General features: G+C 33.6%; 3 protein-coding genes across 6 annotated transcripts; 1 reads left to right on the top strand and 2 right to left on the bottom strand.

Moving 5' to 3' along the window:
* Positions 1 to 1,330: 1,330 nt before the first annotated feature.
* Positions 1,331 to 14,688, top strand: LOC130614204 (G-protein coupled receptor 3-like). Of its 4 annotated transcripts, XM_057435627.1 has the most exons (4): positions 1,331 to 1,538; positions 2,767 to 3,902; positions 4,043 to 4,086; positions 11,949 to 14,688. In XM_057435627.1, exon 4 carries the CDS (start codon positions 12,091 to 12,093, stop codon positions 13,015 to 13,017), a length of 927 nt encoding a protein of 308 aa, XP_057291610.1. In that variant the 5' UTR covers positions 1,331 to 1,538; positions 2,767 to 3,902; positions 4,043 to 4,086; positions 11,949 to 12,090; the 3' UTR covers positions 13,018 to 14,688. The 4 variants fall into 4 exon arrangements, with proteins under 4 accessions (XP_057291610.1, XP_057291607.1, XP_057291608.1 ...); XM_057435624.1 differs by lacking the exons at positions 2,767 to 3,902; positions 4,043 to 4,086; XM_057435625.1 differs by lacking the exons at positions 1,331 to 1,538; positions 4,043 to 4,086 and having other exon boundaries at positions 1,576 to 3,902.
* A 3,336-nt stretch (positions 14,689 to 18,024) lies between these two features.
* LOC130614419 (conodipine-P1-like) lies at positions 18,025 to 20,168 on the bottom strand. The gene is made up of 2 exons (XM_057435846.1): positions 19,737 to 20,168; positions 18,025 to 19,148 (listed from the first exon to the last, which is right to left on the bottom strand). Exons 1-2 carry the CDS (start codon positions 19,917 to 19,919, stop codon positions 18,741 to 18,743), a joined length of 591 nt encoding a protein of 196 aa, XP_057291829.1. The 5' UTR covers positions 19,920 to 20,168; the 3' UTR covers positions 18,025 to 18,740.
* Positions 20,169 to 21,516: 1,348 nt separating this feature from the next.
* On the bottom strand, positions 21,517 to 25,165 carry LOC130614344 (conodipine-P2-like). Its single transcript, XM_057435767.1, has 2 exons — positions 22,840 to 25,165; positions 21,517 to 22,650 (listed from the first exon to the last, which is right to left on the bottom strand). Exons 1-2 carry the CDS (start codon positions 23,026 to 23,028, stop codon positions 22,255 to 22,257), a joined length of 585 nt encoding a protein of 194 aa, XP_057291750.1. The 5' UTR covers positions 23,029 to 25,165; the 3' UTR covers positions 21,517 to 22,254.
* Positions 25,166 to 25,858: the final 693 nt, after the last annotated feature.

Genomic DNA, 25,858 nt, shown 5'->3' on the forward strand with positions numbered 1-25,858 from the left:
GAAGAAAACTTTGACCTTCTAATCTAGTTTTCTAATCTAGTTTTCTGTTAATAAAACAAATCGATATAAGTTTTAATATAAGTATAATTGCTTTCGTGATATCCATATAAACAAAGTTAATCCAATATACATCTATTACACATGTGCATTGGCATATTGCGCATGCGTTATGGACTGTTTTGTACTGTCTCGATACGAAACCGCGATCTCCAGACAGACTTGAAATCTTATGTCGAGTCTATCAGCATACCTTATATGACGTAATGTTTTAATTTTACGTTAAGAACAATGAACAATAAAAAATGCAAAAAACAGACTACAGAAGGCAAGTTACTCATTTAAAAAACGAAATATTAGCTGAGAATTGGTTAGTTAAAAAATTATGATAATACTTTCAGTGCCTTTTGGTTCTTGTGCAACCTAAAAAATCTAGATAACCTTTGATTACAGCCATTTTACCCAATATGATCCTGATTTTTTTACCTACAAGAATTCGTACGCATGTGCAAAAAACATCAGCAAAAATAAGGGAAGAATTTAAGGTTTTAAACAAAATTATATCCACCTTTCCTTTGTGTAAATGTCTTATGGTTCACGTGACTCGCCTCAGTCTGCATCTATACTGATGCGAGTCACGTGAGAGCACATTCTTGCAAGCTAAAAAGACGAAATAGGAGAGAAACGTTATGACGTTCAAACTGTATTGATGTAAATATCTTTACGGAATATATATATGAACATATTCTATAGTAATCAATTCACTGCTTATGACGCCATATTTACCTCGTCACATAAACAACAAAATTGTTGTTGCTAATCATAAAAATAAGTAAAGATAAGATAAAGCGTAAACAATTTTCTGCTTATTAGTTTTATTTCTTGAAAAATTATTTTCCTGGGTATTAAAGCAGAGGCGATCTGCGCACAGCACGGCTACTGAATGAAAGTTCATGATGACAGTGTTGATTTTGAAGACCAGACCGACTGGCTTGGTCTGCTCCATAATAAGTGAATTTACATGTTCCAGCCATCATAACAAAAGTAGTCTAGAAGCAAAGACTAAGAATGTTTTGACATTGAAAAAATTTATTCGAGTTGATTTTTAGATTTAGAAATTTAGAAATTTTTTTCTCTAGCTTAAAATTTTTTGTTCGCCTCTCCTTTATTCTCGGTAGTTTCTTTGCTAAACTTCGCGAACTAAGAAACTATACAAAAATTACTACGCTCGACAATTGGAACGATTAGTATGGTACTTCCTCCTATATGCCGTAAAAAATCTTACATGGCAACACATTGACACGTGAATAAAGGTCACGTGACTACATGGCAAGTTTTATTTTTGAAATAAGATTAATCCAATCAAGAGATATTGTATTTTTTGTTGATGATTCTAAATTGATAGTGGTTGGAAACAATGACCAAATTAGACTACCACATTAATTGACGAACGATGCTAAATTACATTCAGAGAACTGAAAAATTCATACATAAACATTCATCCTTACATATTGAAATTATTGATGATGAAAAAAATCTTGGTATGTCAAATTTGATTTTTTATATACGCTATTTTTATGTATCGTAAATATTTTAGCTAGGCTGGCGTTATAAATTGAACGAAAAAAACATGTTTGTTGTTAAATTCTTTTATTCGAAAATTATGAAAAAAATTAAAGTTGTTCTAGATTGTAACCATAAAAAAAAAAACATGTCAAAATGCAGTAGGAAGTGAGGCATAGCTGAGAGGACTCCATGTGGTAAGCAAGAGGAATTCAAACAATGTTGACCGTAAAAAGTGTTCCAATTATTCATAATGCTGATTCTTGCAATGATAATCTTAGACTGAAGCGGTACCATTATGTTAAACAGCGAAAATTTACGATCGCAAAAGTTTCCGTCTACTTCTGGAACTAAATCAGGACTCGAAGCAATCTTGTACCCAGTTTCTTCTACGCCTATAATGTTTTTACAGAACTACCTCTTAGTACGAACTTAGAAATACACTGGAAACGAAGTTGGACTAGAAGAATAAGATGTTCTTGAAGCATAAAATCTTTTGGCGACATAATTCGTACATAAAAAATTTGAATTTTTTTTTATTAAAATATTTTGCTGCTTCAAAAATACAAGATATACGTGTCTTTTTATTATTAATATCGGTATTTTGTCTGTGTAAGAAAAAAGTTGTGCTACGGGCACACAAAATAGCATGAAATTTAAAGAACTGGCGACCCCGCGGATTTGTCCACGGGTTACAGCTAGGCACTATATTAATAATAGCCGTATTCTGTATGTGCACAAGTCGTGCTACAAAAACACAAAACGCGATATATAAAAGGCAGGCGAACCTATGGTTTTATCCACGGGTTAACGACTATCTCTTTAAAAATAGCCGTATTCCGTCTGTCTGTTTGTGCGCAAGAAAACACCCGTGTTGCGGACACACGAAATACTCAATATAAAAAGGACGGGCGACCCTGTGAATCTTTCCACCGGCTACCGGTTAGTTTATTAATAATAGCCGTATTCTGCGTCTTCAAAATGGTATCTGAATCGCTACTCCCTGCCGAGGATGCACGAAATATCGTTTGGCATATGTAGGACCGTCTAACCCGTAGAGGTTTCTACGAGCTAACAACTTTTGTGTTCTAAAAGGCTTTAGGGTGAGGGGGAAAAAAGAGAGAAGGTGTGGACAAAAATGTCAACCCGCTTGGGTTTTGGTCGTTAATTCCTGATCTCTTTGTATGATCCATTTTACGTTTTCAGCAGGAGGAAGTTTTGTCAACGCATTAAGTTGGAACGAATTGTTGTTGTTCAAGATGCAAACACTTAAATGAAATTTACTTATCTATTATTAGATAGTCAGCAGTATTATGATTGATTATGAATTTCCTTTTTTGATCTTAACTTAATAAGCACGTTGTAATTATTGTTGTGACTGACCTACAACTGATAAAGTTGTTTTTAATTAACTAATTTGTGACTTTCAGAGCCTCCGTTTTCTTGTGCAACGATAAGGAGCGAAATCTCAGACTTTGAACTTTAGTAGTTTAGAATTTTTTTGATGAGGTTTTCGGAGTTAGGTACTGTTATGTTTAGTTGACTGTTAATCTCGTTCCCAGAGCGAGCTTCTTATTTGCTTCGAAAAATAAGCTCTGGGGACGGCATTGATTGACTGCCGTACTTTCTTAATTCTTTCAAAACGATATTTCGAAATTTTATGCGATTTTATTTTTTATTGTCTTTTTACTTTAATCTTAGGCTAGCGTTTGTTTAAAAAAATGGTTCGGACAATTTTGGTTTAAATGAATTTGAAGACGCTCCCATTTTTCCTGTTTCATACATTTAGATTTTCCTATCAGTCCCCAATAAAAACCAGGATTCGCGCTTGCGCGTGCAAACTTGAAAATCGCGGGAAATAGATCAGAGGTAAATAAGGCAAATCTTATTATCTTGTTTGGTCCATTTAATAATGCATGCGCCTTCTACGTATCACGAAACACACGAATCCAGTTTAATTCCTGATTTTAAACTATATTTTCTTCAAGGAGTAAAAAATATAATATTACTAATTGGAAAAAGTGAGGTTGTATATACGTTTAATGTATGAATGGCGCAATTAACCTCATCCCCAAGGGCATCTTCTATTTTTCTGACATGGACAATACAAGATACTCTGGTGATGAGGTTGCACTGCACATGTCTATGTTGCCATAGTGACATGAGAAATTGATCATTTATTTAAAGTTATGAGGAGATTGAAAAGATTAAGAATTCGATTACGTATGGAAAGATGAAATTAAATATGTCTGTCTATGTACTTCATTTATTTATTTATTTATTTTGTGTTTTATTGTCCCGAGATGCATGTGGATGTAATGATAATGTATAAAGCCATACAGGTAACGCAATTATGTATAATTTTTTGAAGGATATATTTTAAGTAAAAATTCGTTACGCAGATTATAGAGTTTTTTGTATTTTTAAAAAGCCCAGATTCTTAAACTATACTCGACTGCTCTCTTATCTCCCTTCTCCTCAGGCTTCATATAACGTTTGGAAAGTCGTGAAACCTCATATTCCTGGGTAAGTGTTTTTTTTTCATTAAAAGGTCAGGATAAGTCAGAAGTTATGAATACTTTCCCCCCTAAAAGTTTTTAATTCAATACTTTTTTCTTCTTTTTATATGTTTCCAAAATTGAATAAAAATTCATAATAAGAAATAAAATAATGATATTTGTAAATCCTTTTGGATCAGCCTCCGCCAATTATATATAACATTAAATCCTAATTTCATGAAAGCATTTAAAGTCAGAAAAAGTAATCTACGGTTAAGCAAGATCAGTGGATTTGTTTTTGAGTTATAAATTAAGATAATCCACTTTGTTTTTTGTCACGTGCGGAACCATCCTATAAAATCAAGTCAATGCATCTTTGTATGGTTCATACAAAATACTCAATGAAATAAATAAAAAATATATTTGTTGATATTGGATTTAACGTAAACGTGTTCATTAGAGGTCATGTAGATATGCTTACTTGGTAAGGAGGTGAAGTGTTGGTGGGTGGTAAAGGGGGTGGGTGGTAAAAGGGGGTGGGGAATGGGTGCAGTGTTGTTGTACTGAATTTTCTGCGTAAGCATAAGTATGAGTGAACTGATTCTAGAGCGCGGAGAATTGCTCACACTTCTCTAAAAATATACACTAACTGTTCTTTAAATCTGTCTGAGAGTTTGTTTACCCAACTATCAAATGCAAACAATAATCTTTTGAGATGTCTTCATCGTCGCAGAATTCTTTTCTATGTCAGGTTGCCTCAAGCAAAGAACTGGGTACTAGTTTGATCAAAAATCAATGCAAAATTCTGACCTTCTGCAGTGTTTAGGAAAAAAAAATTATCTTTCTTTCTCTGAATGATAACGTGACGATAAAGTTTCTTCATTTAATCCTGGAATTATTTAACTGCTTAAGCCCTCTGTTAATCTACAATGTGACTATGTCAGTGTGACCACGCTAGCTGAGGTAACTTTTGTATTAATTCAACTTTATAAGATTAATTTTGTAATACAGCGTACTCGTGTTAATTAGGACCCTGGATAAGTTGGACTTTCATTAATTGGGACCAAATTTCTCGGGCACTTGAACTTCCTTACTAAACCTAAGCAAATATACTTTACTTCAGTGATACCCCCGGATAAGTGGGACTTTCGTTAAGTTGTCCCGTTTTTACGGTTCCTAGCTCAGGAATTATAAGCGGGACTTCAATGCAATGGCTTCCAGGAAAAAAGCAAAAAAAAATGAATGAAACTAAATGAATGAAATTCGAATTAGAAAAAAACGACTGAAAAAGCAACAAAAACACACTGCTAACCGAGTTAAAAATAAGTTTTTGTTGCAGTGCGTAGGACACAGACTGTGAAGGGAAGTTGGTTCAGCTATAGGTAGATTCAGTTAAGTGAGACATTCGCTAAGTAGGACGGTAAGTGTACTGTAAGTGTACTGCACTAATTCATATATACCTTATTCGTGCAAATTTTGGCGAGAAAAAAAATTTGGCGAACATTTAATTTGACGATGAATAAAAAAAAAAAAATTTGGCGGTGGATAAAAAAATATAATTTAGTGACCATTTGGTTTGTTGATTTCAGACTAAAATCGCCAAATTTAGTGCTCGCCAAAATTTGTACGAATAAAATAGCTATACTATAGTGGAGATATAAAAGTTAATTAGGCTTAATGTGAAGGAGGACTTTAGAAAAACATGCGCAACTCCCCCGCAGATGAACCAAAAAAAAAAATTACGCCAATATGCTATCCTTTGACACTGGAAACCCTACTAACTTAAATGACTTTTTACAATCCTTCTTCTCCTAGAATTTTTCTTAATAACTTACCTTTTGTTATATATTGTTATTTTGTTATAATACTTAGCTAATACTTTCTAACTTTTTGTATCTACCTAGATTAGGAACGAAAATTTTCGGACGGAAAAATTTGTGTCTGTCGAAATTTTTTAAAAATTGATCTTTTTAAAAAAAGACCAGTACATAGAAATTATATATAGAGTAATAAGAAAATCAATAAAAACAGCAGTTTTTTAACTCTCCCAATCTCTAAAATTAGATCCTGAAGACCCTTTTTTAGATCTTGATTGAACATATGTACACTATAAATGCTTCTAGCCTTCTTTTTGTTTTATTTCCCGTAATCATTACTTTTGCAATTTAGTTAAAATTCGTTCAAAAGACTTACCCATACATTTCTGGACTTTATAAATCTTGTCCGAAAGTTTTTCCGCCGAAATTTTTAGTTCTTCTAGTCACTAATTTATCAAAAGTTTAATTCCTACACCCCTGAGAAAACTGGATGTTAGCCCTGACGGTGCAGGTCCAGTATATACATAATAACCACGTGCGTTTTACAGACCCGCCCAGCTACATCACAAGCAATTTCAACAAACTGGTTTTGCTCAGATCTAGTAGTAAAACCAAAACACAGCCTTTTAAAAGAAAACCAGAGTCTAAAAGCACTTTTTGGTGAAATTTCAGCACTTTAAAGTCAATAATTCGTTTAAAATATCTCTCCACAAATTTTTCCCGAGAAGCGCGAGATTGTTGGTTATGTTGCGGGCCACCAATGCAGCGCAAAATCACAACACAGTTTTGTGTCATCGCACACTCACTTAGCATGCGTCCAATGCATTTGCAACACATCTTATGGTTGCAATGCTATCTAATGGCTAACTAAAGTCAACAACCAAGTGGATGTCCCAGGGAGTCCGGCGGAAGACGACGGAGGCCCAGACGCAAATTTCTGGACGCTAAAATTTAAGTTTAAGTCTTTTTCTATCAAATGAGCTTGGATTGAGCTTTTTGTTCTTGAGTTATGGTCAATTTAGTTTGGAAAAAAAGTTGTGGTAAAATTGGCCTTTTTGACAACCAGACCGCACCACAAGGGTTAGCTATCACTCAAAACTACCCATTAAATTACATCTTTACAACAGCTATTTTTATTTGTGATAATGTTTAAAACTTGAAGCAATAGTATAATTTAATTCATCAGGGAAATAATGGTCTAAAGTTTTGATAAGTTTGCCACTAACCCAATTTTGATATGCCCTGATTTTGATATGATACTAACCCCACGGAACTTATCCAAATGACGTGATCACGTCTTTACTGAGTCAAGAGAGCGAGGCTTTTTCTAAACATTTTAAATGAATGGATATTATTTTTCTTTAGACCTCGTTTGAATATTTACTAAAGAAAAACAAACCTTTTTTTTGTTTTCTATTTATTCACTTCATCCGCCCATGAAAAAACAAGTTCTTCACTTTCAAGGGACACGCCTCTCCAACACTGTGCTTTTTTCTGATGTAAACAGGAAATGCTGCACAAAAAGCACGTTTGTTTTAATTTTAACTTTTGAAAAATAGAAAATAAGACCACGGGGTGAGATTTTGTGAAAGTTTTGTTAAATTTTAAATAGAAGTTTTATCTTGATAACCTAAGAAAAAAAAGGTAGATTTTAAATAAATAAATAAACAACCGATATGTTTTTATCTTTGAAAAACAAGATCAAAACTTCAATCGAAAAAAAAAGAAAAGGAAGGTAAAAATGAGAGGGAACAAGCTCAGGTTAATAGTGCTGTCGATATTGTTGTTGTTGTTGTTGTTTTTGTTTTTGTTGTCGATATTGTTTTTTTTGTTGTTGTTGTTGTTGTTTTTATTTTTGTTGTTTTTATTTTTGTTGTTGTTTTTGTTTTTGTTGTTGTTGCTTTTTGTTGCTGTTGTTTTCTTTCGTTATTATTGTCTGATACATTTAGGGAATTTCCGAGGGCGGAAATTTTCGCAGACCTAAATTTTGCGCAACTGATTATAGCGATGTTAGACCCTAATTGCAAAATTAGGTTCTCTAATTCGCAAAAATAAGTTCTTTAAAGCTAGGTTAAAGTTGATCAATTGCAAGAAGAAGTTCTGTTAATATTTAAAAACAATAAAATATTTACTTATTTTAGACATTATTTTAGGTTTATTTCAAATATGTCACCTCTGTAAGAAAAATTGCGTAGGACTGTTTACAGTTAAAGCTTTTCAATAGACCAGAATGGAAGATGGTAACGTAACTGTGATAACGCAATTAAGAGATCGGTTTCCTTCAATAGACTGTCTAGTCAAAAAATTAAAACATTTCTGTTTGATGGTGATAATTTTTGTTGTTTACTGTTATTTTTTCACCGCTACTCTCAATATATTGTTTTTCACTTGTTTTAAGGATTTTCCGACCTGTTATATAAGACGCATATTTAATTCATAAAAATTTCTGTAAAGAGAGATTCGAAGATGTTTTACTGTTTTTACTTTGGAGCACCGAATAAGATATTGATACTGTAATCGGAGATTTAAATGCGAGGAAAACACTATCGCTATATTTAGCCTTTTCAAGAAATTTGTATCTCGCGAAGTATTTTACCGTAGTTTTTAACAAATTCTGTATAGTAAAGAAAAAAAGTGATAAAATAAGTTGTGGTGGGATTTGTGACGTTGTGGAATAAAAATAAACGCAATTAAGCTAAAGAATTTCTCTCGCATTATTTTCTCTAATTTACTTTAATGTCAGAAATTTTTATGTCCGAGAATTTTGCGAATTGGCCTTTAAATGGGAAATTAAATCCCTACAAGATATTTTACTTGAACGATTCCGGGAAAAATGTAGTGGACCAACTCGCAAAAACTTTTGGACACCGCAATTTCTTTTAACAAATTTTTGCAAAGTTTAAAAATGCATTTTTACCACACCTTTCACAGTATATATTGATCCACCTTTAACTTTTTTTCACGTTTTATACACTCTTAGGGAACTAAATAATATTTGCGAAAGTCAAGATTTATCGGTAAAATATTGCCAGCTTGATTTCCAAAAAACTGAGAAATTACAGAATTGGCGAATTTGTAAATTCGTATTGTTGTAAGTAACAGAAGTATATACGACTTTTAGTTTAAACAACTCTAATTTATGATATTTTAAGGACATTATTTTTAGTCAATTTTTATGAATAATAGTTCTATTAGGTTGCTTTTGTAAATAAAAGGTATGGCTGTGCATAGTTAATGCTACTTAGTTCCCAGTACTTGATAGGAAGTGTGTTTGAAAGGTTTTTGAAGGTTAAGCTTTTTGTAACATAGAGACCCTCAATAAAGTTTTTATGCAACTCACTTCTGATTAGCCTTTAATTTTTAGGCTTTTTAATATTCTCCTCTAAAGAATTAGATTTGTTTCAGCATTTTTAAAATGGCGCAGGCATGGTCCATTTGATTTGCTTATTAAAAGCTATTACGTCATCACTTTGGGAATTAAACATTTTGCATACACTAACCACAACGTCTAGAAACGAAAATTTTCGGACGGAAAAACTTTCGGATTTTTTTTTGTCCGAAATTTGTGTCTGCCAAAAGGTTTTTTGTCCAAAAATTTTAATTTTTTTATTTTTTTCAAAAAGGACCAGTGCATAAAAATTATATATATAAATAAAAGGCAATCAGAAAATCAATAAAAACTGCAGTTTTTGAACATATTATTTTCGATATTTTTACATTTGGCTGAGGCTCTATCTATGAAGTTGGATCCTGAAGACTCTTTTTTACATCTTGACTAAATATATGTACACTTTAAATCCTTCTAGTCTTCTTTTTGTCTCATTTTCCGTAATCACACTTTTGAAATTTAAAAATTCATTCAAGGGTCTTACCACCCATACACTTTTTGACTTTAAAAATCCTGTCCGAAAATTTTTTCGTTGAAATAAAAAATTGTGTCCGAAACATTTTCCGGCGAAAATTTTAATTCTCAATGTATATTTTTATCCTTGTATTAAAAAGTGAGACACGAGTCTTCAGAGCGCAAGTGGTTTTAAAGTATTTTTAGTTAATGATGGCAGACATCTACTTGAAAATTGAAGTTCAGATTTTCTACAAAAAAACTCGACCTCTGAACCCATGTTATAAAAGGATCATGTAATTCTTGTATTCCTGTGAAAGTACCTTGCATTAAAAACCACTTTAAACTTTAAATGTTCTGATATTTGTTAGTGTGTAATTTCTAAGAACATGCAATTATCACAAACTCGTGTTTGGGATAGCAAACGCGAAGGTCGTCACAGATGTAAACAAATTTCTTTGTAGTAACTACAGCAAATCAGACCAAAATATCAAAGATTGAATTGGTTAAGGCGAGTTGTTTGGTTCTTTTTGTTTTGTTGTTAGTTTAGCCGGATATTTTTTTTTATAAGGCTGTTCCAATTTTGATTTCTATTACGAAGTTTATATTTACTTATTTTTCGCTGTTTATTATTTATTTGTTTAATTATCATACTTATTATAAGTCTAATTTCAACTGATTGGATAGCTACTTGGATAATTAAAAGTTTTGTGTTTTTAATGTTTTGAAAATTTTTTGTGTATGTCTTTATTATTTATGAGTTTATTGATTTTCTTCTTACGCATAAACAAATTTATGAAAAGATACTTTAAGATTGAAATGGATTGTTTTGTGAAGTTTTGTTGTGGATTTGATCAATGAGGTAAGAATGTAGTGGGCTTGACTTTGTTGTCGTTGTCGTTGTTGTTGTTGGTGTTGGCGGTGTTATTGTTATTGTCGTTGTTATTGTCACTGTTATTGTCGTTGTCGTTGTCGTTGTCGTTGTCGTTGTCGTTGTCGTTGTCGTTGTTGTTGTTATTGTTATTGTTATTGCTGTTGCCATTGTTGTTGTTGTTGTTGTTGTTGTTTTTGTTTTTGTTTTTGTTAGTGTTGGCGGTGTTATCGTTTTCGTTGTTACCTACTAGACAAGAAATGTCGTTTTCAGATATTATAACACGAAATCTCCGTCGAGGTAAAGTGACAACATCTTTTAAGCATACGGTGTCAAAAAGCAAGCTTGGGAAAAAAAACAAGTTCAAGTTATTAAAATATTGACCATATGCTTACAAAATCTCCTTCTTTATCGTGTATTTTCCCATCTGCTTTTCGCTAGATTATTTTCCTTACAACGAACCAGAAACGTTTAAAAATAAATCAATTATTTATTTTCACGTTTTCTGTGATCGTATTTAAAAATCCAATTCTTCTTTTCTCACTGCGTTCGTCAAGAAGCAGGCAGACAAATAAGGTAGGAATCAAAAAAACTATTTTTGAATGTACACCTGCAGTATGGACAGTATTCGCAATCAGGCAAAAACGTAATGGCATAATAACAGAGAATTCAAGCGAAAAGTTGAAATAAACTTTTTTTTGTTCACCAATTCCTTTAATATATACACGTTTAAAAAGTTTATTTATGATTTTTTTTGCCAGCTGGTCTCTTTGGTAATTGTGGATCAGTTTAGCTTACTAGATCGGCTTATGAAGCACAGCCTTATCCCCAGATCCCTAATTTTATTTTTTACTGGGACGAGCAGAAAATTACACAGATTAATTTAGGAAAGAAATTTCAGTTTCCTAACCTGCTTTTTTCGTATACTTAGAATGATGAGTATATAAAGTTGACATAAAATACAGAACATTTTTTGTGCTATGTTTTCACAAAAACGCAATCTTGTGAACAAAGAACATATTTACAAGGTCACAAAGGTTTGTGTGCATAACGTACAAAAAATTCATTCGAAAACAGAAATGAATTTTTTTTTGTATTTATTTTTGAAAAAGATTAAAGACTTATAGGGTTACTAAACGTGTTCTTGTTGTTGATTGGTTTATTTTTTTTACATTGGTATTATGCAGAACAAATAGTAAAACAAACAATAAAAGTAATTTAATCAGGCAATATAAGTATAGCTAAAAAGCTTGTAATTTTACATTTGTGTTTTTTCGTAACGCGACTTGTTTACCACATTATTTGAAGCTACCATCTTTATCGGCTACCGGTTTAATTTACTTCACTATTTTTTGTTTTAGAATATAACTAAAGAGAATCCATCAGAAGATTTAGTTACCATACTTGGAGATTGGAGTTTCATGTAATAAACATCACGAAATTTTGAGCCTGGTGTGTAAATAAAGTAGCTACATTGGAGTTTCATGTAACAAACAACACGAAATGAGTGCTGCGTGGTTGGTCACTTGCATTGTGTTGGATATCGCTGTGATTATAGCTAACTTCATAGAACAATTACTAATATACCAAAAGTGGCAATACTTAGACAGAATCGATCATTTGTTATTGAGCCTCTCTATATCGGATATAATCAGTGGAATAGCTACCCTGGGTATTGATTCGTGGTTTTTAGCTCGTGAAAATGGTCATATCAGTGATATGGTACTGCATGAACATCATAACATGATATCAAAAATATTCGACTCAGTCTTTTTATTCTCCGTGTTTGCTTCAATTTTTCATGTTATCGCAGTTGCGATTGAAAGACTATACGCCATCAGATTTCCGCGTCGGTATTATATTTTCACAACGTTTAAATTTAAATTCGCGACGATCTCAACTGTGTGGATAGCAGCACTAGCTTTGACTCCTACATTCGCTGTCTCATCTTTATTATCTGCTAAACAAGTTGGCTCGTTCATACGGGGCACAGTATTTCTAACAGCCGCCATTATTGTATTTATTACATATATAGTCATCGCGTATTACTTAGTGCGTCAAAGAAAGTCCATTATACAAGATTTTAGTCCAGATTGTAGCTTACAAGAAGATCGACTGAAACGTCTAACTACTTTGTGCTTGTTTCTTGGAATCAGTTTTGTCGTCTGCATTTTACCAATCACCCTTGGATATTTTAGTCCTAAACTTTACCACCCGATATCAAGTATCATGATTACTTTAAATTCATTTATTAACCCGTGCGTCTATTTTGTGAAAGTTTATTATGAAACGCGTAATATAACACGAAGCAGATCAGACACTACGCATGCGCTGTTAGATCACAAAGGTTATGCGTACACGGTTACAACTGAAACGAATTACGAGACCGATGTGAATGAGAACGGAGGCCATCACAAGTATTATAGGTAGGGATAATGCATTGCATGATAGAAACGTGAAGTTGGGTAAAACTTTCTATCAGCATTTCTACGATATTGGCAGCTCCTCTAAGGTGCGATAGATGGTACAGAGGTATTACTAAATGCGCAATTCATTATGTGTGATCGCGTGTGCTTTCAAAATTCAGTCACTTAAACTAAAACTAACACTGGTGAAAAAAAGGTCCAGTTAGACGGTATGTGTGATCATGCCGGCTAAAGTCAACTGGTACAAACAGAATCTTCTTTTGAAATGGACAGTTCGGATTATATTTTCTGCTTTGTTATGCTCTGTTAGTTCTTTATTACTTTACGAAAAACAGATTTATATACTTATGAGCTTATACGAGACTGTTCTCATTGTTAAAAATCCAGAAAATCATTAGCAAACAGAATACGTAATTTAAAAGCTGAAGGTCAATTTATCAAGTTGCGTTTTCTAGGTGCGTTAATTTTAAGCGTGTGTCATTTCCTTTAAATATTGCTTAATTTGTTTAAAAAACAAACTTTATAATCTGCTACTAATACGAGGATATATTTACAAAAAGTAAACACAATTTTGGCCAGTGAATATTGGCAAAGAATACAAGTATGTTGCCGTGCCAAGATTTTCTACATAAAAAAATCTACCTTAACAAACTCGTTTCCAGTTCTTTTTTTAGAAAGCCTTAAGTTACGACAAGTTACGTCTTTAACTAAACAGCAAACATAATGGGCGCTAAATTCTTATAGTGAAACGCACTAATGTAAATTATTGTCATCCAAGCTCAGTCTATATAGAGTGTAACGAAACAAGACAAACTACTGGATTAGACTCTTTAATTTACAGGGTACGAGGTTGTTGTGTTTGATTTGTTTACTTTTTAAATTTCGCAAGTCCTGTTTATAAGAAGTGATCCAATACAAACAACGTCTAGAGACTAGACATAAGATTGTGTGTGCTTAAGCCTTTGTTTATTTTACTCAAAAGATTTTTTAATTCATTTAGCAAAATATGGATCTAATGGAAAACGACGCCTATTTCATACCTTCTCTGAAGTGAAAAGTGAAAAGGCTGTTGTGTGTATTCTATGCGCATGCGTAAACCTATTTATACAGTTTTTTGGTCTCCATTTACGTTTATAGCTGAATTGAAATCTCTAATAAGTTTTACGCTTTTCCAAGTATATTTTTCTCTGTTCGAGAAAAATAATTGTTGAGGTTTTTTCGAGATTTTTTGTACAAAGTACGTGTATTATAGGTTATATTTTTGAGAGTAGCAACGAGTATACTGATTGTGAGGAATATTTTCAAATATATATTTCATCAAAATATTTATGTGCTTTATTTTATTTGGTCCACCTGTGGTTGCAAATCTTTTTTTTTATTTCACAAAGGTTGTCTAGCATGGTCCAATACTCAGTTATTCACATTCACAAATATGCAGATAGTCAGGTGAATCAAAGACTTTCAATAACTCATCAATGTAGTTGAAGCGCTGCATACTTCCATCTTCGTGGACCCATAAGTTGCGGCAACACTCAACTAGTTCTAGGCCTCCTGCAGGATGGGTATAATCAGCATTTTCATGACATTGTTTTCCTCTACCCCACGATATGATGTAACTGTACGTTTCTCGAACAAGCCTTTTTGTGGAAAGACACTTATGTCTTTTTGATTAATCTAAAGGACCATCTCTTCGAGTGGATAGAGAACTTATCGTCACTCTTAAAAAGAGAGGAGACATTGTTTATCGTGGATGATTGCATTGTTCATGGATTCTTTGACAAGTGTAGACAGTCTTTCTTAGAGCTAGCCATCTTTAGAAAGCATCCCAATAATTTTTTATGGTTATTCAATCAGTCATATACGGCTTTGCCGAATAATCTTCGAAACACAGCTTTTCCTACGGTATTGTAACAAAAGTTAGAACATGAAGCTCGTGGACGAAAAAAACAAAAAGCGAGCATCGAATAAGAAAACATTGAAAGCGAGCTAAAAAAAGATCAAACCGACCATTTATCTACGTATTACAAGTTTTAAGTATCTTAGGGTGTACGAAATTGTAAAATAACAAATGAAGTCTTTTAAAAACGTTAAGAAAGTTTACAATAATTGACCAAATAATGACTTGGTCCACCAAGACACTTTACTACTGTTGTTTTTATGTGTAAACGTTTTATGTATCAGTAAGAATGACGAAACCATGATGCAATTAGAAAGCCCAAAATTGGTATGTCTCACCACTTTTTCACACACTCATGGGGGTAGATCAGCATCTTCAGGAATAAGCATGAGTTCTTCTGCGACATAACGACGCTTGGGACACTCTTTGAGAGTATAACTCACGACTATTTGTTCTTCTATGAAACGATCCAATTTATAAGTTTTCGTGCTCCAATATACATCTGTTCCACGTCTTTTCTGGCCGCTATAGTCTTGCCGAGGTTGCAACGGATAAAAAACATATTTTGGTAAAAGCTGTTCAACTGGGTACTTTTCACTCTTGGCAAGTGTGTTTAGGCTTTTTACCATAATGCATGTGTGTTTTGATTCATCTGGTACTATTCTGATTAGTGACCAATTCTTTTGCATCTTGAGGGTAAATTCTTTCTGCAAGAATCTTGTTAAATGACAGAACAAGCGCAGTGAAAGTATGATGATACTTGATCGTTTCCTAGTTACTTTCTTCACTAAACTGTTTCAATGTTTTTTGTGTCCTGTGGAACATTAGTTAATAGCAGACCATCCTTATCCTCGGAGTCTATCAGCCGCCACGGAGCAGCCGCTACCCAATTTAACAAAGAGGCAAAATACCCTGGAAACGAAGTTGATGCTGGACTAAACTGCTTTTTTGATTCTTGAGTGAAAAAAATAGTTTTGTTGAAAAATATTTATTTCACTCTAAGTGCTTTGTGACATCTAACATAATTTGAGACGAGTTATTATTACATTGGAGGACCTCGGGATTGTGTAGATGACTCACTTCGTATATATCCTCGACATTTCTGTCCTGTCGAAGTCTTTTTATCCCGCAAAGCTCTTGCCATTTTCTACCTCAAGTGTACTTATATGTATACCCATACTGTCTATTATAAGGTTTATTGTACAATAAGTCAAACTGGTGCATTTCGCTTGATTATTGTGAAATGAGGGTAATAAATCTTCCTAGGGTGTCAAACATGTCGGAGCTATAGTAGCTGAGAAATTGTGAGTGACTCTTGCGCGAGATCTTGGCTTCTGTAGAGAATGGTTCAATGTGTTTACTTCCCACCCATAGGTGTTCAGGCTAGTAGTAGGGACCGCTCAGTTTTTGCGCGACTCTTTAGGAGTTACCATGTGCGCTCTTTCATGTATTTATATTACGCACATGACAAAAAAGATGTGTTTTTGGGTTACGGGCTACTGCGTAGAGGTATTTGTACGCTGCATACCCTATAAGGCCAGAGATCAAGATAGGGCTATTTTGTACCTCTATCTAGCTCAGTAAAATCCATACCCACTTGATGTTTCAGTTCTCTCTGCTCGTAATGCCCGACAATTTTCGCTTGGCGATCTCTTACCCATAGCATTTTACCTTTCTGCAACTTCTGAACAGCTTTATTGTGTCTCTTGCGAGAGTCACAAAACAGGAAAATTAGTCCAAGGAAATGTTAGCGCTTCTAAAGCTGCACCCGCTACCAGTATTCAGATAGATGTTTTTTGGTGGAGTACATGGAGGGTTTAGAGAGGCCTGTAACCTCTAAAATCTATTTTCGCATATCTATTTCTTTGGTACACACGTAGTTTTTCCGGCTGTAAGGTACCCTGTCATCTTTCTTTTCACATCTTTCTGACAAACACATTATTTTTTTGGTGAACATTTGAGATTGCAACTCAATGACGACGTAAGCAATTACTAACATAATTTACTACTTAACAATGTTTAGACAGAATAATAAATATTGAACTATGGTTGATTGTTGCGTCATTCTTTACCTCTAAGGTTTATTTTGGGAGATGCCTTTCGCTTTTGTTTTGATTACGTTGCTTCTTGCTTTTGTCGAGGTCAACATATTTATATAAAATAAAAAAAGAATATTGTTAAGTACGTCTTATTTATAAAGTTAAGGATAACAGCTTGTTGTTAGAGAGAGAAAAAACAGTATTGAACTGTTGAATATATAGTAGAGTCGCTTCTAACAGCGAAGAATCCGAAAAGAAACTTTTTTTCCCGAAATCTTCGAAATCGGGAAACATCGCTTTGTGCATCTTCCATATCATGCTTTGACGAGGACCTGTGACGAAGACTTTGTGACCTGTGAAGTTTTCTATCAATGCTAGAGAGTTAAACCTAGATCAACCACAGTCTCACCGACCATGTCGATTAAGACTTTCGTGATGTATTTAGAGAGCTAAACTGTCTTCAAAAGTAACAAATCGTCAGGCTCACACGTCGAGAAATTGCTTACACTTGTCTTTCGTGTCTGCGACTTAGGATTGGCGTCTTCACTATTAGTTCCTGCCGTACCTTGCACTGGCGATTGCTATCACGCGAGGTTTTACTATACGCCGACATCTATCGAACGCACGGCGATGGCTCCAAAACCATAGAGATATATGGTGTTTGACTTGCTATCCACTTGACCGCTTATTGTAGGTTTTTGACCACTTGATGAAGAAATTATATTCTCGATCTGCCGTAAGTTCTTCTTGTTTTTACTATTTCATTCTGCAAGTCTCTTACCATCAGCAACAGATTGCATCCTTCAAATTCTGGCGTTTATTTTCAAGATTTTTGGGCTTTTTAGAGGCATTGGGTTTATTCATCTCTTGAAGAGCTGTATCAACGTCCGACACGTTTCTTACAACCATTCTGGTATCTGAGAAAGCAGAGAAATATTGCTAAGCCTAATTAGTGTAGTGCAGTCTTGTACTTTCCCATTAGAACATACGCCGTGGTCTCTGTATTTTACGGGTATCTTGTGATCAAACTCCTGCAACCTCTAACCCCTCTTTCAGGCAGTAAGCTGTGCTTGTATATGCTTCGTGAAATTAACAATATCCCATTTTCTCAAAGTCGAGGCGTTTGATTGACAGAACTTTTAATGAATGTGAATCTTCAGAATCATATAGCAAACAAACAACCTGTTACAACATGGTTTTTTAACTTTGTTCTAATTGAACTCTGCTTAAAATCGAGGCTGATAGTATTACAAGTAGAAAATTAAAAAGATTTTTTGGACCGTAACATTAATACCACCAAAACAGCATTTTTTTCATTTCAGATTAAATTAAAAATTTATACACACACTAATTCAATGATGTTGAATATAATCCTAAAGTCAAAACATTAAAATTCTAAAATTTTAAAAAACATGTAATTCGGGAAACGTGTATTCTACTTTTTTAAATTTTATTATATTTAAATACATGTAAAAGGTTAAAATAAATTATGTAACATAATTTTGTTACGTTATTTCCAAAATCCACACTTGTTATTGATGAAACTCATGTACGTCCACAATTTGTTAGAAAATGTTACAATGTCACTAAAAATCAGCAAATATTCTAAGTGATTATTTTCTCTACTCAACTTCGTCCCCAGAACTCTTTAACGTCTACGATATTTTGACGCTCTGATGATATCATAGGCGCAGAATATCATACGCGTAAAAAAACCCTGAGAACGAGGTTGCTCTCTAATTTGTTTTTTTCCGGACTAAAGAACGTCGTTGGTGGAGAATTAAACTTGTTTTATTTCGTGTAAGGGTTTCCCATGTTTTTTGCACAGGTTTCTTTACAATTCTCTTTTCTCGTTGTGCGGTAGGCAAAAACACCAAAAGTTTTAACCGCGTTATAATATATATCAGCTCCGTGTTTGCATTTGTTCACCGGATCAGTGATTGCTCTCCATTTAATAACGAGCTTAAAAATACCTAAAGCTTCATTCCATAAACGTTTGGCTTGTTCCGTGTTTGTGCTATTCTCTGTGGCTTTTTTCCAACCATTATACATTTTAACAAAGAAGTCTTTTCCCCATGAAGACTCCTCTGTGCTTCTTTTGTTTTTTGAAGAACTTAAGGTCATATTTTGACACAGCGTATACATACGTTGCTTGAAACCTTTATCGCATTCTTCTTGTTTCCAGCCATGACTTACACCCTTTAAAAAAACATACAAAAGTTTTGAAGTGTGAAGCAGTCCTTTTATAAATCAGAAATTGGCTATTTATTTTCTGTCTTGTTATCTTTGACTCTCTAGTAACTAATAATTTCACAGGAAGAAAACTAGTCTATTAAGAAATTCAATAAAAACATGGTTGGTCTATAATGTTTTGGGATCAGGTAAAATTAGTCGGAGAAAACTTTTAGTCAGGGATAAAGCTATTGGAGAAAATATTTTAGCCGGGGTAAATTTTGGTTATCGACCCTCAATATTAGTTGTTTTTTTTTTCGGCTTTTTTCTTGCTAATCCCATATTGCTTCTACAACTTTGTCCATTTTGGAAGTAAAATTATTCGTCCCTTTATTAACCCAAGTTATCTGGCAAACAACAACAACAACAACAACAACAACAACACAACAACAACAGAAAATATTTTTTTAAAAACATTTTTTTTGTTAAAAACAATTCATATTCAAATTCAAGTTATTAGTTAAAAATCCCGCTCAGACAACTTTGGTCGCTATCACGAACCAAGTAGTGAAAAACTGGAGAAATTTAAAATAAATCAGTAAACAGAATACTTACGCATCGATAACAAACATCGTGTCGGTTACATGCGGGTGTAAATAGAGACTTATAGGGAAATGGTAGACGAAGTGGTGTGCTGCAGCCATTGATGTTATTCACGACAGTACATGTGTCTTGACCTTGCGACCAATTTTTGTTGGAAAAAAGAATTAACAAGGATAAAACTAAATGAACATCCATGTTGAGAAATATTACAAGATAATCTACTCATTTCCTCCCTTCTTTCAGCCAATTTAAAATAACTAACATCCAGAACTTCGTACATAACCTCCCAAACGTCTTTATAAGTAAATTCTTATTATTATAAATTATAATATTGGGTTCTAAGTTGTAGAACCTGGTGACGTACACCAGCTGGTAAAATTGTGTAGGAATGTTTTTTTAATTGTGTTGATATAACCTGATAGGCAATCCTGTACACAGTAGTCAATCGCCTACATTTAGTTTGTCTTCACGCACAGCCAGTTGAACAAACACAGATAAAAAAAATTTGATCAAAGTTTATATTTAGTGTGATTGTTCTGTGAAAAATATGTACCACTCACAACCTCGTCCACATGCCACTATCAAATAGTACCTGGAAAATATAAGAAATGTCTTGGAACGAGAATGTTCCATCTCTTGATGTTAGAGAGCATTTAAAGGTGTGTAAATAAAATTTTCTTGCGTAATTATTAAGCGTGTTATTTAGCCTCACCCACTTCTTGCTTTTTAGGTTTTACACAAAAAAATCGCCGGGTCACGGTTGTATATTACGATGCTGACACTGTCAGCATCGTAATGCGTGGGTCGTGAACAACACACGCTGGAAATTTATTTCCTTCTGCATTCTTTCTTTCGGCAGGCAATCAATGGTAAAGCAATATCAGGAATAAAAAAACGTTTCAAAATAGATTTCTCATTATAACGTTATTCTAACTGGGACAAATTCTTAGGGTTAAGAAAATACTATAAAAAGTACATTGCGTGCTTTTTATTGTTGCTTTTTTTTTGGGGGGGGGGGGGGGGGGTGGGGGTGGGGGAGAAGGGAGTACAGCGTAGAATGCAAGATAGGTAAGTGCTTTGGCACAAACTTTTTGTCGTAGTCGAATTAAGAATGGCATTGTGTGGGTTGGGCTTAGTAAAGGAAACTTTTTTCCGGAGAAAATGTTTAACTCATCACTCTTTGGCTTCTGCAGATGTCTTTTTAAAGACGTCTGCAGAAAATTAATGTCTACGACACATCATTAATTAATATCTACGACACATCTCTAAATAATTTTTTGTTTCAATGCTATTTACCATCAAAAGTTCTCACTCAAAGTATTTTTTTTAAATTGTCTATCCATAATGTTCTTCGCACAAAGTGCAAGTATTTTGCTGCTCCCATTAAAGTGTCATAAAATCGCGCCCATAAGGCTCTTTTACGGCCAAAGTGCTTGGGGCGGTATTTGAAAAACACAAAATATGCTTATTTTGTGTTTCTGACTTCTTTGTCTATTTGTGTAAGTCAACTTAGGTCTATCTTCAATTATTAAAAAAAACAAATTCTGACGCAAAAAGGTTGTCGCCACTTGTCGTCATACGTGAAAACATATTTACGCGTCCACGGTTGAGCACTGAGTTTTAAGTTCAATCAAAATCTTTCTTGGTTACTCCAAATAAATGAAACCACGCAACGTTACACGACTAGTAGTAAGACGGTGGAGTTTTGCATCATGTTTCACCGATTTTTAATAAGCAGTACAAAGTGTTTACAAAACCTCCATGTTGGTTAAGTTTCTCTATTTTACCTTATGTTTTAGAGCGTCGACTGTTGCGTGATTTCGTGACTATCTACTTGGGAAGATCACATACTAGTGTTTGCTTGCTAAGTTAGACTGGTGCGCGAATCGAAATTAAATTTTAGCTGCATTTTGTGAAACAATTTGTTGCTGCAGCTCTCGCAGCTGAAAAGACGGGGCTCAGTATGCTCAATATTTGTTAAATTCAGGATGGAAGCGGTTACTAAATTTTTATTGGTAGTTAAAAAATATGTCTGCAAACGCTTAGAGGTTTGTCTTGTCTTGTCTTAATGTACAAGAGCCGTCAAAATATTGCCGTTGCGGAAAAAACAAAACAAAAAAATCATGTCCCGATACAAAACGATGAAAGCTACAAACATAAACGCCGTAGTGGATAGCGATCTTTAGTGCTACAGCGCAACTTGTTTTTGTATGAGACGAGCATAATGTCTGCAAAACTTTTGTTGTTTATAATCCCACCCTTTATTTACTGATTTCACTGATTTGCTTCATACTTTAAGATGCCTTATGTTGCCATAAATATTTGTTTGTATTTAAAATTAGTACCACGTATGGTATCTTGACACTCCGCATGTGTTTTACCTTCTACATTCGTAATTTTTTTTTCTTTCCACTTTTTGACGGAGTACAAAAAAATATTAGGGGCTGTATATAGGATGTTTGAGCTAAAGTAATGTGCTTTATTTTTATCATTATATTAAAATCAAAGGTTAATCACTACATGATTCGATTTAAGGCTTTCCGATTGTTTCAGCACATTTTTCCGAGCAGTGCGCCTTTGACTTTTGTCGAAAGGCATATATACCAAAAGATTTGACAGCATGATGGTATATGTCCGCACCATGCTTACACTTCTTTTCATCGTTGAAAATAAATGTCCACTTTGTTATCATCTTAAATAAAGTATATGCTTCTCTCCAAAGTCGTTTCGCTTCCTCTTTAGAAGATTTGTTTTCCGTCGCTTTTTTCCAACCGTTGTAGATTTTTTTATATATCTCTCCCAGGTTCATAAATAAGCTGCTTTTGTGGTTATTGAGGTAAACGGAGTATTTATCTTCACATAACCGGTGCATTTCCTTTTTAAAAGAGTCGTCACATTGTTTTTGGGTCCAGCTATATTTTTGACCCTGAAAAAATCAAGTAAATTGAATGACAACAATTGTGCTCCAGCGAAAGCAGGAAACGGTGTGAATAAAAAGTTACTTTACCCTAAAAAAAAACTTATTTACGGGGAAAAAAAATTTCCACGAAAATTTTTGACTCGCTAAAATTAATTTCCGCCAAAATTTCCGACAAAACATCAAAAAAATACTCACACAACGGTAGCAGACATCGTGTGCATAACACGACAATGTAAACAAAGTCTTATATGGGAATGGTAATCCAAACGGTATGCTGCAACCATTTACATCCTGCATGACTGTACAATTTGATGGCAATGCACCATCTGAACCCCCTATCAAGCATAACACAACTAGAACTCCGAAAGCTGGCAAATGTATCATTTCGATTTTTTGAAGGATGACTTATGATGATTGAAATTGAATTACACTGACACTTTTTATAGACTATACTAAATCAATTTTATCGCTAGCAGCTGTCCACACAGCAGCCATTCTTGTGCCCAGGTTTTTCTTTGTAGAGCCATTATCACAAGGGGGCTAATGCATCCTAAATGAAAATACCCTAAGGACGAAGTTGTACAACACCTTCTACACAAAGATTTTTGAAGTGGCTTTAGATTTGGACAGCAGGGCAATTAAAATTCACGGTCAGGAACATCTGAGAAAATAGAAATAAATTAAAATAGGTTTGCGGGGGAGGGAGTGGCAAATTTCGATGCTGCGAATATATTAGGTACAATAAGTTGACTTCAGGTGCATCATTCTTCGTATATCTCTAAAATAAAATAAAATTGTATTTATATTATATGCGATTTTGTTATCTAAAATGTGAATTTTTGTAAGCGAAGTTGAGAACCTACGAAAACCACGTTTTGAATGCGACACTTTTCCGAATAGTAATGGAGATCTATCTTTCAATTTATCTATATAATCAATAATATAATGTGTTTGGTCAATTGTTACAACTAAGAAGTGTTAAGGCAATGAAATTTTGCTGCCAAAACCAACATTCATATCATGTTGTCTCGCAGTATGACTAAAAAAGGACAAAATAAGATATACAGTTTTCATATTATTAAAAAAAATAATTATTATTATTTTCCTCAAAATGTAATATTAATTTCCACAATATTAGCACATCTTTTTATATGAAAATGTAGGATTTCAATGAAAGATGATTCATCAAACTTTATTTTTACAGTCATACATTTCATACAAAAAAAACATAACTGTTTATTAATAAGTAAAGGGAGATCATCAACATATGTTGTCACTATAAACAATCAACACTGTTATGTATATATATATGAACACAGTCACAAGAAAATTTAAACCATATTATAAGTTTGGGATAAGGTCTAAACAAATGCTAAACAGCCAGGCTAAAAATTTGAAACATTTAGCAACCGATATCTTAACAAGCAATCCACAACCTTAAATGAAGCAAATAAAATTTAAACGTTTTATTTTTATCATATCTTAAAAGATTTGTTTTTAACATTTTAATTTATTTACACAATTGGTATGACAGATGAGCACACACCTAAATAGGTTATGTAGCTACAGGCTAGCTAGCTATATACAAAATGAGTTGAAAATTTTATATATAAATGACAATTTAATCGAGTTGTGTCATGCATTATTAAATTAATTTTACTAAACTAATTTTAAGCATAATTCACAATAAGATATGTTACTGTTCCTGCATCACTCCTAAAAAGTGTGTTTAGCAAAATAATTTATTTAGCTATATATAAAAGCTATATATAAAAACGTTTTTATTTTTCTGGACAACGAAACATCAATGTACTTTGATACTTTGATAAAGGTGAATGAAACCAAGGTCGTAGAATTCGATTTCTAGATATCTCGTCTGTCCTTTTCATAATAGATTCTCTTGATTCTGACTGACTTAGTCTTTCTCTCTTTTCTAAGTACAGGGTTGTCTGCACACCGTTTTGTGGGATATTTCCAAGCTTTGCGTTTTCCACAATTCTTTCTCTGTTTACCATGTCTAATTTCCAAGCAGGAGTATAATTCTTTGGAATTATAGGGTGGTGATTCGAAAACCTAGACGGTATTATTGATTTCTCCATGCTCTTTTCTGTATCAAATAAATCAAGCCTTAACAACACGAACTGGCCCCATTTGTTTACATTCTAATTATCTAATTTCCATGTAGCAAGAGCACGCAAGCTACTTTTTGATATACTCCGAAATACCATATACACAAGATGGACAGAAGGAAGGTGGTAGTTATAGCACAGAGAGCAGCTACAATAATGTTTGTTTTTCCTAATGTCTGTAATTTATTTGAAGCATTTCTCCATTTTTACGAGCACAAATCTAATGGCATTCAACACAGTTTTAACAACCTTTGATAAAAAACTGTCTTTATGATCCTCTATCCAATGTTTACAAAAGTTAAAGTTTTTTGCACACATGCAAACACATGCGCGAGCATAGATAGATAAATAGATGTGCATATTCTACGGGGATAGCCTCAGAAATATTGAGGGATATACCCTGTCTATTGTTTCTAGGAGGGGTCATGTCTTGTCATAGCCCCAGTATGCATGCAGTAGGAAACATATACAAGGAGGGTGCCGATAAAGCCCCATACGCCATAAAAAGTGCGGGCGTTTTTGCACAATTTTTCCATTTTGAAAAAATTCAAGTATTCGCAAAAACAGCTAAAGTACATGTACAAAGAATCGACTACAAGTAGCCTTACCAACAATGGTCTCAAAGTAACGTTATTGATATAATTGTATATTGACATTCAACAAACAAAAAATAACATCATTGATTATTTTCTATGCTCATTATATTTTCAAGAAATGGAATGAGAAAACGTGTTGTTTTTTTCAAATTTTTTTTCTTTAAAACTTTTTTGTTCGACAGTATTTTTTTTTGTTTTTGTGAAAATTAGGGTTGGTCGGCCTGTAGAACAACTAATTGAGTTGGAGTCACCTACTGCAATAATTTATGTAGTTAACAATAATTGGAACTTTAGCAACCAAAGTTTATGTTTTAGCAACAGAAAATGATAAAACTAAAATATATAGCTATACAAGAAAATGTTATCTTGTAAATATTACCAAAAAGCATTCTTTGTTAACACCTGAATTTATGGAATAACCTCTAATAATACAGAGAGTGCATGTCTGTCTGTAACAGGCAAAGTGGATAAGTTCATTTTCCTTTGATG

The sequence above is a fragment of the Hydractinia symbiolongicarpus genome, chromosome 11, assembly GCF_029227915.1.
Source record: "Hydractinia symbiolongicarpus strain clone_291-10 chromosome 11, HSymV2.1, whole genome shotgun sequence".
Lineage (NCBI taxonomy): Eukaryota > Metazoa > Cnidaria > Hydrozoa > Anthoathecata > Hydractiniidae > Hydractinia > Hydractinia symbiolongicarpus.

What these genes read in the sequence shown, in the direction of transcription:
- LOC130614419 (XM_057435846.1), bottom strand. Translation starts at nt 19,919, where the DNA reads ATGGATGTTCATTTAGTTTTATCCTTGTTAATTCTTTTTTCCAACAAA. An exon ending in ACGATGTTTGTTATCGATGC is followed by an intron (nt 19,149 to 19,736) that starts GTAAGTATTCTG and finishes GTTTTTTTAAAG; the next exon opens with GGTGTAAGTCATGGCTGGAA.
- LOC130614204 (XM_057435627.1), top strand. Translation starts at nt 12,091, where the DNA reads ATGAGTGCTGCGTGGTTGGTCACTTGCATTGTGTTGGATATCGCTGTG.
- LOC130614344 (XM_057435767.1), bottom strand. Translation starts at nt 23,028, where the DNA reads ATGATACATTTGCCAGCTTTCGGAGTTCTAGTTGTGTTATGCTTGATA. An exon ending in ACGATGTCTGCTACCGTTGT is followed by an intron (nt 22,651 to 22,839) that starts GTGAGTATTTTT and finishes TGATTTTTTCAG; the next exon opens with GGTCAAAAATATAGCTGGAC.